At 46.3% G+C, this 16,964-nt stretch overlaps 6 protein-coding genes across 6 annotated transcripts in view; 4 read left to right on the forward strand and 2 right to left on the reverse strand.

Moving 5' to 3' along the window:
• LACBIDRAFT_293281 (uncharacterized protein) overlaps nt 1-398 on the reverse strand; it is a gene marked incomplete at its 3' end in the record, with an annotated part of 1,992 nt that extends 1,594 nt beyond the window's left edge. Inside the window, exons 1-2 of the mRNA XM_001878389.1 lie at nt 215-398; nt 4-159 (exon numbers count right to left, since the gene is read on the reverse strand). The remainder of the gene's footprint in view (nt 1-3; nt 160-214) is intronic.
• A 679-nt stretch (nt 399-1,077) lies between these two features.
• Nucleotides 1,078-3,122, forward strand: LACBIDRAFT_233152 (uncharacterized protein; the record flags this gene model as incomplete). Its single annotated transcript, XM_001878044.1, has 7 exons — nt 1,078-1,201; nt 1,258-1,559; nt 1,894-1,915; nt 1,936-2,372; nt 2,448-2,608; nt 2,789-2,890; nt 2,963-3,122. Coding segments are annotated over 7 exons (1,308 nt in total), but the record flags the coding sequence as incomplete, so codon positions are not given.
• Nucleotides 3,123-3,686: 564 nt separating this feature from the next.
• LACBIDRAFT_189413 (uncharacterized protein) lies at nt 3,687-5,232 on the forward strand. Its single transcript, XM_001878045.1, has 6 exons — nt 3,687-3,926; nt 3,983-4,043; nt 4,103-4,558; nt 4,622-4,742; nt 4,797-4,927; nt 5,012-5,232. Exons 1-6 carry the CDS (start codon nt 3,773-3,775, stop codon nt 5,028-5,030), a joined length of 942 nt encoding a protein of 313 aa, XP_001878080.1. The 5' UTR covers nt 3,687-3,772; the 3' UTR covers nt 5,031-5,232.
• A 496-nt stretch (nt 5,233-5,728) lies between these two features.
• LACBIDRAFT_315556 (uncharacterized protein) lies at nt 5,729-6,735 on the reverse strand (the record flags this gene model as incomplete). The annotated part of the gene is made up of 1 exon (XM_001878390.1): nt 5,729-6,735. The coding sequence occupies one exon, from the start codon at nt 6,733-6,735 to the stop codon at nt 5,881-5,883; it is 855 nt and encodes a 284-aa protein (XP_001878425.1). The 3' UTR covers nt 5,729-5,880.
• A 6,532-nt stretch (nt 6,736-13,267) lies between these two features.
• On the forward strand, nt 13,268-13,601 carry LACBIDRAFT_315558 (uncharacterized protein; the record flags this gene model as incomplete). Its single annotated transcript, XM_001878046.1, has 2 exons — nt 13,268-13,288; nt 13,347-13,601. 2 exons carry the CDS (start codon nt 13,268-13,270, stop codon nt 13,599-13,601), a joined length of 276 nt encoding a protein of 91 aa, XP_001878081.1.
• Nucleotides 13,602-14,825: 1,224 nt separating this feature from the next.
• On the forward strand, nt 14,826-16,854 carry LACBIDRAFT_324667 (uncharacterized protein; the record flags this gene model as incomplete). The annotated part of the gene is made up of 8 exons (XM_001878047.1): nt 14,826-15,155; nt 15,208-15,273; nt 15,343-15,369; nt 15,463-15,631; nt 15,734-15,844; nt 16,054-16,484; nt 16,538-16,804; nt 16,837-16,854. The coding sequence occupies 8 exons, from the start codon at nt 14,826-14,828 to the stop codon at nt 16,852-16,854; spliced, it is 1,419 nt and encodes a 472-aa protein (XP_001878082.1).
• Between the last annotated feature and the right edge of the window lie 110 nt (nt 16,855-16,964).

Consider the following 16,964-nt stretch of genomic DNA (forward strand, 5'->3'; position numbering starts at 1 on the left):
CCCGAGTTAGGTTCCCGCTCCAAGAGTTCAACGTCCCGTTCCGAGACCTCAGTCTCGAAAAAGTCTCGACTGTAAAGGTCTGCGTCGTCCCGAGCAGAAAGGTCACCGAGATCGAAGGGGATCTCGCGTTCGAACAGACCGAGGTCACTTAGGTCTCGTCTATTATACGTCCGTTTAGCACCTTCATAAGAACACGAGGAGTGAAAAAGCTTACGGAGCACTATGACGCTGCTCAGCATGGGCAGCAGCGACAAGCGCAGCAGCAACGAGGATGGAAGCAGCGTATTTCATTATGTCTGTTTTTTTCGTGAGTGGAATAATTGAGTTCAAGGGAAAGATTAAGGAATGGGAGGGGGACAGAGTTGCGTTCAACGAAAACTCGTAAGTGATGGGGGATGAGACCAGCTAGAGAACGTGGATACATCGCCGAAGTTTTTATATCAGAGCGAGGCTGTGTTTTCGCCCACATTGCGCCCATCAAACCGGGTCATGTGCTAGTGAAAGCGCTGCAAGACGCGACGCGTCGGTCTGAGGACTACGTCAAGCCCTCCACCTGAAATAAAGACCTTGATAGTCTTGGATGGGGTTGATATAACGCAAATTTTCCATAGCAACTCTTGTAAAGATGGTTGACTCAAAATGGCACCCACAAACGGGCTACTCATCTCAAGAGATCGGTGTTGTCAAGCCTTCCCATCCTCAGGAATTTGTTTTATCAAAGAAAAACCCGAACATCATCTGGTATCTAATCTCAAACGTCGCTCTCGAACATCTCCTCATCAAAGTCCCGTTCATACAAATCCACCTCAGCAATGTCCCGCTCGAAGACCTTCTCGTCCTAGTCACGCTCGAATGTCCTGCTCGAAGATCTCCTTTTTTTACGCCTTGATGGAGCTTGTCTAACGACACGTAGTCCACACTCAGTCAAGATGAGCTCCAGGCCGTCTTTGACAAGTATACCAAGAATACCGACTCAGCAACAACCATGAGTGTCGACTCGTTCAGCTCTTTCCTCCCATCCCCAGACAACTGCGCCTTTTCGGATCAGCATTCCAAGTTCTTCCATGACATGACGCGCCCGCATCAGAGTACTTCATCTCCTCGTCTCACAACACCTATCTAGTCGGACATCAGCTTATCGGCGATAGCACGATTGAAGGCTACATCCGAGCTCTTTTGCACAGTTGTAGGAGTGTCGAATGTCAGTCTTTTCTTCTGGATCGTCAATTATCATGTTCTAACTGGCTCATATGTTAGTGGACATATTCGACGGCGACCATGAGCCTATGATCTTCCATGGCAAGACACTTACCACCAAGGTGTCCCTCCGGGAAGTCTGCCAGGTGATCAAGAAATATGGGTTTGTCGCCTCGCCTTATCCAATCATTCTGTCCGCGGAAGTTCACTGCTCGGTGGCCCAGCAAGATATGATTGCTGCGATCATGATCGAGGTGTTTGAGGACACTTTGATTCAGGAACCACTAGAGGAGCTGGCGGAGGGGCGGAGGATTGAGGTGCTTCCGAGCCCCGAACAGTTGAAGGGGAAGATATTATTGAAGGTAGGCATTAATACCACGTCTGGCAATTGGAAACCAAAGTTGATTCTCGCATTAGACGAAGAACCTCTTGCTTCAAGGGCCAGATCCTGTTGTGGGCGGTGACGTCTTTTTCTCTGATGTTTCTGCGTCTTCAACATCAGATTCGGAGGCTTGGGTAGACGCAACGCAGGACCCTTCGGCGGTATTTAATGGACGCAAACGGAGGAGTGAATCGGACAGTGTCAAAGGTTGGATTACTCTTACCAAAATAACTGGCTGTACTGACACCTGACGGCAGATCAGCTCCGCAAAGCTCGAAGTACCGTTTTGAAGCGGGTTCAAAGTGTGGGCAAAGCGTCTTCATCGTCCGCCTCTTCGTCCACCACTCCACGACGAGCACGTTCCCCAGCACCATCATCCCCTCATCTTCCCGCAATCCCCATTTCTCCCGTTCCGATCGAGACTACTTTGAAACCCCCAAACACAATTTCCGCCAGACGCCCATCTGATACATCTGAACTTTCCCGACCGAAACCCAAAATGTCGCCAGCACTTGTGGCATTGCTGGTATACACTGTCGGTGTCAAATGTCGCGGAATTAACAAGAAGGAGGAGTATGCCCCAGTGCATATGTTCTCACTGTCTGAGAACGCGGCGAACAAGATGCTGAAGTTTGGGATGATGGACTTGGTGAAGCACACGCGAACGCATATGGTCAGGATCTACCCCAAGGGCACGAGAGTGAGTTCGACGAACTATGAGCCTCATCGATTCTGGTGTGCCGGTGCCCAGCTTGTTGCGATGAATTGGCAAACGTTTGGTATGCTCCCCTTGGTTCAGTTCTTGATGTGACATTGATGACTTCGCTTTTTACATCTGGGGTATATGATTAATCACGCCATGTTCCAGCGGAACGGACGATCTGGGTTCGTGTTGAAGCCTCTTGCGCTTCGTATAGGATCCAAGGACCTTCTTTCAAAGCGTACACAACACCGTTTCGACGTCACTATTATCTCTGCACAACAGCTACCCAGGCCAAAAAACGCCTCAGGGCACGAGATTATGGACAAGTCTGTTATCGATCCATATGTCCAGGTGACGATACACGTCCCTGACTGGCCTTGGGTGGCTCCCGTTCACGGCAGTGCGCGAAAACCGACTCCTGGGGAACTGGCTTCTCCTTCTCAGATGACAACTGGAGCTGGGGGTTTAGGATCCCCATCTACGCCTCGTCGATCGATATCGTGCAGAACGAATGCAGTGAAGAATAATGGGTTTAACCCGGTGTGGGAGGAGAAGTTGCGGATACCGTTTGAGTGTGTGGGTGATATGATGGATTTGGTTTTTGTGAGGTTTGTGGTCAGACGGCAGGAGGACAAGGATCAGGAGGAGCCTCTTGCGGTGTATTGTGCTCCTCTTGGGAGCTTAGAGCATGGTATGTTCTCTCGATATCATCTATATTGCAGGGAGAACTCATGTGGTTGGGCAGGTTATCGACATCTTCCCCTGCATGATTCACAACTGTCTCAGTACCTGTTTTCGACGCTGTTCGTCAAGATCAATGTTACTCTGGTAGAAGTATGATATTTACGATGGACGATTGACTGCTTTTGTGTAATATGAATGTGTATTTGTTAGAGACAAAATGAACCGGGGCGGGGATTCGAACCCCGAGCTGACGCTATGGTATCGCGCGTCAATGTTAGCCATTACACCACACCCAATTCGTTGGACACGAAGGAATATCATTTGAATACCACTCCAATCGCTTGGGGAATGTGTTTCATTTGGCAAGGTAGAATCGTTCAAAATGGTCGTCGTTTGCTGTCTTCATCGACATTGTGATTATAAGCTGATAGTTGGCGCAAATTATGTTCCTCTTGACCTTTTTGAAGCACAAAAGTCACGCGTAATAGATTAGGCGAACCGAAATTATTTTATTCGACCGTGGCCCAACTGGCCATCGTCCATATCCAGTCATGTCGCAGTAGTCTCAATAACGTTGAATTTCGGCATGGAAGGCGCTTTGTGGACTTACAAGCGCCGAAATTGCCAAGAGAATTGCATTGAGCAAGAACAGCGCACGGTCCAACCGTTTGGCGCAGTTGAGCCGAAAGGTTGCACGTTTGATCATCACGACCACCACCACAATACCTTACACTTCACGCTCGTCGCCAGTGCCCAACCGCCAGCACCGTACACACATACGACTACGACAAGCAACTCAACTCTAAATGGAAGGCTGGTCGAAACTCCAATCAAGCTTGGGCAGCATCAACTTTGCTCAAGCTGGCAACAAGTTCAGCAAGGGCTTCAACTCGAGCGTCCAGGCCACCCGTGAGCGTCTAGGACAAATTGCCCCTGACGAGATTACGGAGCTCCCTCAGGGTACGGAAGTCTCTTATCCTCGAGTGAACTGCTGCGGTTCTGACTATCTGTCATAGAGTACAAGGACCTCGAAGCCCGTGTCGACGCTCTGCGTGCAGCACACCTCTCCTTACTCAAGTACGCATATGTTGTTATCCATCTACTCACGCACTCTTAACAACACACCGACAACGCAGGATAACAAAAGTCTACGAATCCGAGACTTACGACTACCCCACCCAAATCCAAGAATCCCTCTCCGAAATCTCCTCTTCAATCGGGTACAACATCACCTCATTCGCAGCTACCAACCTCAAAGGCACCAACCTCCCCGTCCCAGCACCGCCCACCGCCCCACCCGCAGCACCGCACAAAACGCTCCCGCACGCTTTGGTGCGTGCTGCGCATACAGCTGCCACCGCCGTGTCGACCACTGCCCCGTCGGCTGAGACGGACCGTTTGGGAAAGGCGCTGGGCTTGTATGCGCAGGGATGGGAGAGGGTAGCGGGTGCACGGCTTGATCAGGACACGCATATCGCGGACAACTTTTTGCATCCGTGGCAGACGACGTTGAATACGAGTATTGCGGTTGCTTTGAAGGCTAGGCAGGCGGTTAGGTTGAGTAGGCTTGAGTTGGACGCTGCGAAGCAGTCGTATGTTGTTTTTTTTCCTCCTTTTTTGGTTTTTGTGCTGATCAAGGGCGTTTTTGTTGACAGGCTTAAGAACGCTAACCCTGTCAAGCAGGAGCAGGCAAGGCTTGAGGTTGAGAATGCTGAAGATGACCTCGTGCAGAAGACCGAGGTGGCGATTACGCTCATGAAGACGGTTTTAGAGAATGTTTGTCGGTTTTTTTTCTGTATATTTCGCTGTTGCTGATCCTTTTTTTGCTAGCCTGAGCCTATCAAGAACCTCAACGAGTTAATCAAGGCACAACTCTTATACTTCTCCGCTGCAGCCGAAGCTTTGTCCTCTATCCAAGGCGAGATTGAGGAACTCAGCGTAGCAGCTGAGGGCGAATACAGGTGAGCAACCCTTGTTCATTGTGAAACCAGCTTCACTTGCACTCTGTATCTTAATCAGACATGAGACTGACGTGATTGTACTAGGAAGTCCCGCGATCACTGAAGTCCCGCTCAACTAGGCCCGCGTTGAATGCTTGTAGAGAAGAGTATACGATGTTATTGAATCAATCCTTCCCATCCATGCTTAGCCCCCCACCCCGTACGTATATGTATTGGACATCGAACTGCCCCCTTTTCTCGTTTACTTATCTGGTTTCGATTCTCTTGCTACGTATTCGCATGCAATATACGGTTGCCTTTTTCGTAACGGAAGACAGCGCACCCAGGTCTACGATCTCCTGGTTGTTAAGAAGTTCAATCATTACCTCTATAACGGAACTGGGAGTGGTTGTTTGACCTGGACGACTGCGTTGGTGCACCTTCTTGAGACCAAAGGGGTTTTACCTTAAGGTTCTAAGGCGAGCTTTGAGAAAGTGGTGGAGGAAGTTCGCGTTGATCCCGAGTATTGGGTCCCTGGTGAACCTGGTGTACAGTTCTACAATTGAGCAGCGCTCCCGAACTACTTCGCTAGATTACAGTAAACACATGACGGTGTCCCGCAGAATTGAAATTGTACTTAGTAGTTGAAATCCATTTGTTTTGTGAGTGACCAAAGCCGCCGCCCCTGCTGCCGTTGTCGTTGTGGAGCGGAATTTCCTGGTCCGCTTTACAGAGGGAAGTCTGTGCACGCAATTTGTAGTCATTGGTGCGATAAAAAGCTGCGTCAAGAATACATCGCGCGATGGTTACTGAGCCCGAGAGTCAGTTTCTAGGTGGAACTTCAATTCTGCGAAGCACCATAGCATGGTAATATCGTACAAACTAGTAGGTTGAATTTCAGTTCTGCGGAGCACCATAGCATGGTAGTAAAATCATACCTTCATCCAGCCACAACAATACAGTCCCGGATTCATTCATTTAAAGTACAACCCCAGTGACATCCTCCCCAACCACCTTTTCTGCTTGAAATATGGTCCACAAATGAAAGGGACCAGTGCCTTCCAAAACTTGTCGTCCGTTCCACTGATCCTTTTATCCTCATTCTGCCTCTTCATCGCCACGTACTCAAACCACGGCGGATAATATCCTGCCCATGCCCAGTCAATGATCCAAAGGCGGCCATCTTCGCCCACGATGATGTTTCGAAGGTTGAGATCCTGATGTGTCAGAACGAGCGGTTCGGAATTGTCGAACAAGTCGTCCCTCGAGGGGTCATCCCGAGGCAACTTCTTGGCGTCCATCGCCATCTGGTGGCGCTCGTTGAAAAAGGCCGAGAGCTCAGAATACGATGCGAATGGACCGCGGTGAGATTGAACTTGACCAAAAATGGGGGATTCGCATATCCTCGCTCCTTGCGCGCTCAGTGGGCCAGGCGGCGTCGTGGCAGACGCTTTCAGGCGACGGAGCTGACGAACATAGCGGCGCAATGTAAAACCCACATGAATTTTCTGCCACATCGAAAGAGTTGGCCAGACGTGGGCTAGTGTTGGACCTGGGATGTAGTCCATGATCATCAAGAAGTCCCATTGGCATTTCACAACGCGGCGGACGCGCGGGACGGGGATAGTCGTCTCCGCGAACACGAGATTGAGTATGTTCGCTTCTGAGGCATCTGCGGCGTCTTCTTCAAAGTCTTGAGAAGCCTTTGCGACGGTGCCGGGCGTCAGTTTGACAACACCGGCGTCTGGGTCTAATTTGGAACCGTTCTTCCAGAGTTCGAGGATTGTCTCATTGCTAAGCTGGTCAACGTCCGACGGCTGGAGACACATGCACACCGCTATGTGAGCACTTCAGCCTGAGTGGATAGAATATACTCACGATGATGCTACTCTGTGGTCTCTTGTCCGGTATCAGGAATGTCAAGATGACGTCCAGTGCATCTGCTATTGCCCCTAGGGAGGTGTAAAACAGCCAATTTCGTGTTCCTTCAGGTGTAGCCATTGAAGTTTGAAGTGAATGCGTTGGATAGTTGAGGGACTTGACTCGGAAAGTGAGTCAGTTATAAGGATAGAGACGAGTATATTAATGTATTGGACATCGAACTCCCCCTTTTTCGTTTACTTATCTGGTTTCGATTCTCTTGCTACGTATTCGCGTGCAGTATACATATGGCTGTCTTTTTCGTAACGAAGAAAGCGCATGGTGTTAAGTGGACTTTGCGGTTGTACGAAGGAGTAATGAAGTTACAAATCCAAATCAGCTCCTTGGACGCCTTTCCAGACTTCTGGGTCCCTCAATCAAGACATTGTTGAACGGTCCGCCGAGGTTGCCCTCTCCGTTACTCATCAGTGGCTGCAGCGATAACGCAAGGTCAGCGAAGGGATCCAGCAAGGAGATAGCGCGCCGTTAGGTTTATAGTATGCCGACAGTTAACTTCATTGCCACTGTGTTGTTGTTGGTATAAACATGAAACTTGAGAGCAGGTTTTTCTAATATCAGACTTGCCTGCAGAGGTGGTCTCCGCGTCGTTGGAGAGTAGTCGCTTTTTTTTTTCCTTGAAGGACAGGTGCTGACAGGGCCGTCAACTTTGATATGATTTCAGCCTTATAATTTGGATAGTAGGTGACAGGAAAAAACATAATACCCCACGGTGCTCTGTCAGGCGGTACAATTCCTCCTGGCTCGAGGAACCTCCGCATGTCAATCACATATGTCGCGCTCTTGTCCTGATTGAATCGGCGCTCGATCGCTTCCACTGCGTCTAACCGACATATCGCCTCCATTATCCACCCAGAATCCATCGCCTGCCCAACCAACTACCGCTCCCTCCATGCCTCTCTATATGGCGCCGGTTTACCCTTTCTCCGCACAATCCTCACATTGCAATCCTTCGCCCGTTCAATGTCATCCGGATGCTTCTGGCGGGTTGCTTGATATTGCCATGGAGCTGAAAGAACCATCATATACCCTTCCCGTGGATGATGAAGGAGGAGAGATAATGAGCACATGACGGACAAGCGTCTCTCGCGTCGTTGAGAGGCATAAACCATGACCTTGTATCTTGTAGTAGTTGACAAAGAGGGAATGCGAGAAAGTGAGTCGGGTTTTGCATAATTCCCACGATATTCATGGGTGTCGAACAACAAGGAGAACCTCGACCAATCCATCGTCCACGCCATTGATCCCGGCGCGACACACACATGCGTCCGTGTCGTCTGAAGGGCCCTCCCAACTATCGACATCATTCGGAAGGATACTGAAATAGGCCGGGAGCATACTTGGCTTCGGCACCCAATGAGAGGTAGTGGGGGAGTAGTCAGGATTGAGAGGTGCCGACACGATACCGGTGCATAAAGGGGCGGAATTTAAGGAAGCTGCCAAGGTCGGCTGTCGTTAACCGCTGGTTTCGTCAACGAGAAGGAGTGGGTGAATGTGGGCGTGCAAGAGATCGCGCTCGGACTTGGGAAGTAGCTAGATATGCAGAGTCATCTGCGACAACTTGCTGCACGAACTCGTACGGGAAAGATGCGGAATTCAACTAAACTGTAAACTTGAAGCACCCCACATCACAATACGTGCCATACAGAGCCAGTATGCAAAAGAGTCGAGCCCACCTTCCGAAAAGGGTGAACGTTTGAACGCCATCTCTGGACAAGAAAAACGAAGACGAGGGAGCAAGGAGGACAGGCACGTGGTTAATTAAGGGATGTAAAAATAAACCAAAACATGTGTTCACCTCGTGGCATGATTTGGGGGTCCTGGCGGCGCCCAGGCGCTCTCCTTTCCTTCCTCCCCTCATCCTGAACCTCTCCACCTTCAGTATCTCAACATGAGCGAAGCGAGCGTTTTTGCGGGTGCCCACCACTTTGTTGCTAGCAACAACACGATCTATGCCGCGAACACTGTGCGTAGAAGGGTTATCATGTAAAGTTATTAGTGAACCAATCTGATAGAGTGCGTCTCGGGCAGATCCACATCGACAACAACAATTATGGGAATAGGACGACATCTGATGGGGTCGTTACCCTCATGCCAAATCCAAGCAATCGATTCACAGGGCGGACAGATGTCATCGCCAAACTCAAGAGTCATTTTTTCAACACAACTGACTCTGCTCAGAAGAGAAAGCTCTTTCTGTTGCATGGGATGGGCGGTATCGGAAAGACTCAGATTTGCTTGAAGTTTGTTGAGGAAATGTCTGACTGGTGAGTACCACCAAAGAGGCATATCCAACTCTCATTTTTAAAATTTCAATTGCCTTCAGTTTCTCTTCTGTTTTCTGGATTGACGCTTCCTCAGTTGGCACTATCACACAGGCACTCAAGGGTATCTGTAATCTTCCTGCAGCCCAGTCTAGTAGACTGGATGGCTCACCTGAATCTGCTCTTCGCTGGATTGGCTTCCTGAAAGAGAACTATGTATTAATCTTTGACAATGCTGATGCTGTATCACCTGCTGAGCTGGAGGCTTATCTTCCACCTGGAAGGGGGGGAAACATTCTGATAACTAGTCGCAACTCCAACATGAGGAATTTGACTTCACCTGTGAATTCTCTTGAAGTAACTGAGATGGAGGAGGATGATAACATTGAATTACTTTTAAAAGCCTGCTGCTTGGATCCATCTTCAATGGAGTTTCGACCTGAAGCTTCTAAGATTGTGAAGGAGCTCTTCTGTCTTCCCCTTGCTATTGATCAGGCTGGTGCTTACATTGCTTCTGGAGCCACCACTATTGGAAACTATCTTGTAAAATATTTTGAGCATAAAGAAACATTATTATCCCATTCTGAATTTACTGGAGCTTCTAAGTATAACAGAACTGTTTATGAAACTTGGGAGCTATCATACAAAGAAATTCGACAAAGGGTGGAATCTGATGATTCTCATAAGGCTGATGCAGCAAATAGTGCAATATTCCTTTTGGACTTATTTCCTTTCTTCCACCATGAGGGAATCACTGAGGAAATATTTTTTTATGCTGCTCTTCAAACATATGAAACAACCAGTATTGCTGAATTGCCACTTGCCAGTTCTATGCTAAATAGGAGACTGCTTCCTCTGAATAAGGCAGGCATGTGGGATAATTTTCTTTTTGGAGAAGGCATTCGAGTATTGCTGTCCTTCTCCCTGATAAAAAAAGGGCCATCTGATGGTGTGTATGCAATGCATCCACTGGTCCATGCCTGGGGGAGAGACAGAATGACATTGGATGAGAGGAAACAATGTTGCTTAATGGCATATGTTACTTTGTCTTGTTCTTTAAGATGGGATAAATGCCAGCCATATCGATTCCAGAGGGCTTTGGTAACACATGTGAGAGCAAATATAGAGCATTCCATATTAGAAAGTAACCTGAAGAGCGTCAGTTACTTTGATGATGCTTATGACAAGTTTGGCATCCTGCTGCACAAACAAGGTTATTTGAAGGAGGCAGAAACCTTGCAGATTGAAGTTGTTGATAGAAGGAACAGAATACTTGGAGTGGGATACCCAGACACAATTAATGCAATGGAAAAGCTAGCAATGACATATGCTTCTTTGGGAAAAAACAGGGAGGCAGAGAACATGGTGTTGCAAGTTCTAGATGCAAGAAACAGATTTCTTGGAGTGGAACATCCAGACACAATTGCTGCCATGGCAAATTTAGTGGTAATATATCAAAACTTGGAAAAATACACACAGGCAGAGAAGCTGGGAATGAAAGTTCTGGATGCAAGTTCTGAAATTCTTGGAGTGGAACACCCAGACACAATTGGTGTCATGGCAAATCTAGCACTAACATATACCTCTTTGGGCAAAAACAGGGAGGCAGAGAACATGGGGTTGCAAGTTCTGAATGCAAGAATCAGAATTTTTGGAGTGGAACACCCAGACACAATTAGTGCCATGGCAAATCTAGCAATAACATATACTTCTTTGGGAAAAAACACGGAGGCAGAGAAGCTGGAGAATGCAAGTTCTGGATGCAAGAACTGGAATTCTTGGAGCGGAACATCCAGACACGATTGGTGCCATGGCAAATCTAGCAATAACATATACCTCTTTGGGCAAAAACAGGGAGGCAGAGAAGCTGGGCTTGCAAGTTCTGGATGCAAGAACTGGAATTCTTGGAGTGGAACACCCAGACACAATTGGTGCCATGGCAAATCTAGCACTAACATATACCTCTTTAGGAAAAAACAGGGAGGCAGAGAACATGGGGTTGCAAGTTCTGGTTGCAAGAAACAGAATTTTTGGAGTGGAACACCCAGACACAATTGATGCAATGTCAAATCTAGCAATAACATATACTTCTTTAGGAAGAAACAGGGAGGCAGAGAACATGGGGATGCAAGTTCTGGATGCATGCAAGACCATTCTTGGAGTGGAACACCCAGACACAATCAGAGCCATGGGAAATCTAGCACTAACATATCGAAAGTTTGGAAAATATATGGAGGCAGAGAAATTGGAGAGCCAAGCTTATAAGTTAATGTATAGAGTTTCTGAGGCAGAATCCTATACAATTACCAAACAAGAGATTCAAGTTCTTGATGCACGCAGTACAGTCCCTGGTGAAGAAAACTTGCATTCAACACAGTTTGTTTTGAATCATCCAGCTCAAGCATTTCTTCCAGATGCAACAATAATTTCTGACAGAAAAGGTATCTGTTCTGGTCATTATTTTTTGAACCCCCTCTGATGTTTTTATCCTTAGTCCATCATCTTACCAAACCTGCAAAGAGAGTTTCAAAATTTATATCCAGAATAGCACATTTGTTCAAAAAGAAAGATCTTGATGATGACTTTGCAGGAAATAGTATGTAGTTTACCTACTACAGTGATACCATCCATTGCTTCCCAATTATCTGTGTTTTAACAATGTAATCATGTCTTGATATGCTGTTGAATGATTGTCTTTTGCCTGATTCATAAACATTTTATTCTTTGCTCTTTTGTACTTTATCTCTTTACTTGAATTGAACATTCCTCAATTCCCTTGATTCTCTTTACAATGCTCCCACTAATTTCCACTGTGCCCCAAAATATCTCAGCTTGATGAACTAGTCATAAGTACTGCTAGTGGAACATATTCTCCCTCTGAAACATTGGTGATATGCAGAAAATCTCTGAATTCAAAAGTGCAGTCTGCACTATGTGGCAGGAACTTCTGCTAAGCATGTCACAGGGCTATGCTTCCTCACCACAACATACTGTTCTCACCATACTACCTCTTCATGCAGCCTCATGCACATGCCTAACAATGCCCTCACAAATTATCACAGATTCAAGTATTCATAATGTGTGATGACAATCAATTTCCCCTTCCCTATCAATTCTGTTCAACTCACATGTCAGGATTATCATCAAACTTTCAGTCCTGGAGTCCTGGGCCTGCCTTCTAAATCTTTTCCCACCACCCAGCCCATTCACACTGACATCAGGTCAGGACACACCAAGACTCTTGATAGAGACTGAGGGTGCTACAAAAGCTACTAATGTCACACTCAAGGCAGGGGTGACTAGTCAGCCACATGATAGTATAATGCAGTACTCCATCCTCCTTGACTTCTTGACTGACATGTGTAATTAGATTAATATACTTGTACTGCACTTAGTGTTTGGAAGTCTGGTCAGAGGACTGGAAAAAGACTGTGACCAGATCAGATGACTGATCAAGACCACAAATTATCAGGACTGACAAAGACTGTAACCACAGTCTGGTCTACAGTTCTCTACAAATTCCAAAATTTCAAGACCAAGCAAAAACTGGTTTAACCAGTCAAAGACTGGTCTTTTGAGCCTTCAAATTGTGCCAGGGCCAAACTTAGAGCTTGGAATATACTGCTGTCACATTTGAATTGAAAATTTGAATAGACTGCAGTCTTGACTCTACTATGCCTATTACTACTCGAACAATCGCTAAAGGGATACCACCAAGGCTTCACGATCCCCAGCCAAAGGGTAAGCCATGCATGAGGAAGAGCAACTCAAAATCAGCAACAACACAGAGAAGCCACAAAAGGGCAACAAGGGACTCTGATGATGAGAGCAGCCCTGAACATGACAAATTTTCCTCAACTAGCGACTCTGAGTCAGCACACTGACCCAAGAAGAAAGCTGGCAAGTTTCAGTGTGTCAAGCTTTCAGGTTTGGATGAAGTGGGGGTGGCCGATGATGATGAACAGCCTGGTAAGGATGTTGAGGAAGTGGACAATGGTGTTGATGATGAGCAACCACCTGATGAACAAGAGGTTGGCCCTTATTACCTGATACAAGCTTCATTGACTTGCCATACCCCAGAACAATGGTCTCAATGACCACCAACATGGAGCTGACCTCCAAGAAAAGCCTGTGAAAAAGGAATTGACACTCAAATAGGATGATGGTGTACTGTTTGCAAGTAAGCCATAGCACTACCATTTCACAGAGATGCTTACTTACTGACCAGGGGTGATGAGGCATTCATCAAAGCACATGAGAAGTGCAAGGCCTTCCACAAGGGAGGGGATTCTTCATGTCATGCACATATCTGTCAGCATTACAATCTTTACAAGCAAAAATGCAAAAAGGAAAACATACTGATGAGCCATTGGGCCATACCTCATGATATCTGGGAGACTATGGAGGAGAAGGAGGGCAAAACACAGAGGTTGACTAATGAAGAAGCAGCAGCAACAGCTGTTAGACTTCAAAACTATTACAGGACCATGTGAGTTCACAAGGGAGGCCATGCAGCCACAAAGCTGATTGCAACTAATAACCAAGTAAGTCGTTCTTTGATGTCCTATTCAGATAAATGTCTTGTTATGCACCTATAGCCACTTGCTCTGGCTGATGACCTTGCATTTCGCAATGAGGCCAAAATCAATGACTAATGACCTTCCCAGCTTCTACAACACCAAGATATAGCTCCACAGTGAGTTAACCAAACACATGAAGCTGCTAGAGAAAGAAATAACTATAAGAAGCTCACTTTTTGATGCTTCGGATAATGCTGAGGACTTACCTTAGGCAGCTCCTGGAAAGGTTGTGGAAAGGTGTCAATAACTAAAGATGGATGGTCAGCCAATACAACAAAGGCAGGGTTTCAGGGAATGACTGTACATTGGATTGCAGTGATGGAAGAGAAGTGGAAGTTGAAATTAGCAGTTATTGGGGAGCAAGCTCCCCTTTGTACTGCTAACCGACTCCGAAATGTAGATGATGACCTAATCCACAAGTAGTTGGTCATGTTTACACATTGCACAGCATGGACACCCCATGTGAAACAGCACAGCATGGACACCCCGTGCAAACTTGCTGATATGTGCACGATTCACATGATTGATTACAGTAGTTCCTGTAGTCCTGTCATCCATGTATGCATTGCATGGTAAATTTTGAGTAAATTTGAATTTTCCTTGAGCTATGCCTTCTGACTGGCTGCAAAAAAGGCTGGAAAAAAGTGTGCTGACAATGTTCAAAAATACCAATCACAAGATTCTGGTCAGTTCTATAAATCTTTCTCAACACAAACACTGACCTTCCAGCAGTTGTATTTATCCGATGCAATGAGGACATCTCGATATTGGAATTTCCAGTGTCCGGTGTCCGGTGTCCAGTGTCCGGAATTCAGCATGTGCCGCACATCAACATCAACGTGTCAATTGGTCCTTGGAACAAGGCGCACGACAGGAAATATGAGCAGGTTCATAGCATTATGTAGAATTACTTATATGTTGTATCAAGGTGCATTCTCGTGAACATTGGATCAATGATGCAGTTCCTCACCCAAGGCATCAATGTAGTTATGGCGGGCATAGATGACTTTGCTAGCTTCTGCCCATGTGGACAATGGAACTCCAACTGCAAAGCAGGAGCAATGGATGTGGAGAAGCTCTTCAATGTAGTATAACTGTAAGAGTTGCCCTCGCAGTGTAGCCTGCAAGTCTCTTGCAATGAATGAGCTAAACGACCTCCTTCAACTCTTGAAAGATACTCCTGGTCACTCTGTCACCCTCGTCAAAATATTTCACTTTGTTACCTATGCCATCTCACTCAAAGACGATATTCTCCTTCTCCAGCCTTCTTCTCATCCGCCTTCAGTTGCACCTATGATTCTTCCCCAGGCTGTCAAACAATTTCTTGCCACTGCATGCAACATACCACCCGACATCACTGATGATTGTTGGACCATCTTGAGAACTACGATCTGGAATGATGGAGGTGACTTCACTCAATGTGATATGCAGTCTATCTTTCTTCGGCTGGGTATCCCTTGGGGATATGTATGTCATTTCAGTCAAATATTACTATTTAATAAGTCACCAAATTTTCCAGTACCCCGCACAATATACCCTCCGACCAAGGTATGTTCGAATGAAGACTGCCTGCACACAAGGAAGGGTATGTCACTTCAGAAAGCGGAACAGCGGCAGGCAGTACTATACACGCTTGATAACAGTGTCCTTCCAGTTTGGTCAGTCCACTTCTATTGTCAAGGTTTGTCATGATAAATTATATTTTTGCTCGAAACACCAAGTCACATTTGTTTTAGCATGCAAAATTAATTACCATCACAACTTTTATGTGCAGAATGGTATCCGACACTATTACAGTAGCATCCCGGATATACTACAGGTTGCCGAACACCAATTTGTCAAAAAAAAATTAGTCAACCTTTGGCTCACACTGATGGTGGTTTCTTGGACCTCGGCAACAAACTGTGCATGTTTCTATAATGTTGCACTCCATGGAGATCACCGTGCGTCCCTGGACTGGCAATTTGGATTTACGTTGAACTCAGAGCATGTTTACAATGGCTTCGTCATTCTATCCCTTCTTGAGGACCATGCCCTATGACAAGAAAGCCTTTCCGTGCCTCATGGAGGTCTTGATAAGGACCGTTACAAATTGGCAATGCAGCCTCAGAGCATCCGAATGCAACTTTATAGCCAACCTGAGTTATGGCACTATTGTAAGAAGTGCACTTGATTTCTTGATGACGGTTCGTTCTTTTGGAGCCTTTTGAAATGTCCCCTCATTACGATTACCATTATTCAGGTGCCAAAAAAATCTCTCTCATTGTCATTGATGGCATAACCATTGGACATCCTTGTTGCGCCATTCACAATTGCCACACACCACTTTCAAACAATTGCCATCGTTATTGTGACACACACATAGGCTCTGAAAAGACTTGCACAATAATTGGTTGCAGCGAGAAGGTAGCTTCGAACAAGCGAACTTGCCTTGTTGCAGAACACCAAGCTGTTGAGAAGGTACATAACAAGCAAGGGCAGGCACAATTCCAGTTGCAAGAACGCCTCAAACAGGCATGCGTTGCTTATCCAAGTGATTTGATAGGTGAATCTGTCAATGATGTCTCTCAACTTGCAGATGTCGAAAGCGATGAAGAGTTTGAGCTAGCAAATGGGAAAGTTCTCCCATCGCAGGCTTCTCATACATCATCTGACCCTACCAGAAAGAGGAAGAACCGTCTCTGTGCGCAATTTGGTCAGAAGCGAACACACAATGAACAGGTCATTGTTGCGCCCTGTGGGATGATAATCACACACGAAACTTTCTTTGGTGCTGAGGCAGTTTCCAGTGTGGTTGTATGTTTTTTTTTCGAACTCGTTGGGATTGTGTACTGATATATCTGCTTCAGGAAATGGTCAAGCGAACTTACCACATCCCAGGGACGATGCCAGATCATATATTCTTTGATAACAATTGCCAGCTTGCAAAGATTGTTCAGGGGGACCCTGCCTTCAGAAATGTTGGACTTTCTGTGGATGTATTCCATTTCAAGAGCAAGCATTCCATTACTGATATGTTCTGTCAAATGATGTGCAACCCGGCATCATTTCCAGAACTCAAAGGAGAAGGTGACAAACTGTGGTATTTTAACTCATCAATCGCAGAACAGACCAATGTATGGTTAGGAGGATATCATTCTATTTGTAGGGAGATGCTCATGGATAAGTACAACTTTTTTCTTGACGAAATGATTTTACGTAGGAATAGGATGACAAGGGACAAGCTGATTAAGGAGGGTGCAATGCTGAGTACTTGGCCTATTATTTAGTTTTTAG

The sequence above is a fragment of the Laccaria bicolor genome, genomic scaffold (genome assembly GCF_000143565.1).
Source record: "Laccaria bicolor S238N-H82 LACBIscaffold_6 genomic scaffold, whole genome shotgun sequence".
Taxonomy (NCBI): Eukaryota; Fungi; Basidiomycota; class Agaricomycetes; order Agaricales; family Hydnangiaceae; genus Laccaria; species Laccaria bicolor.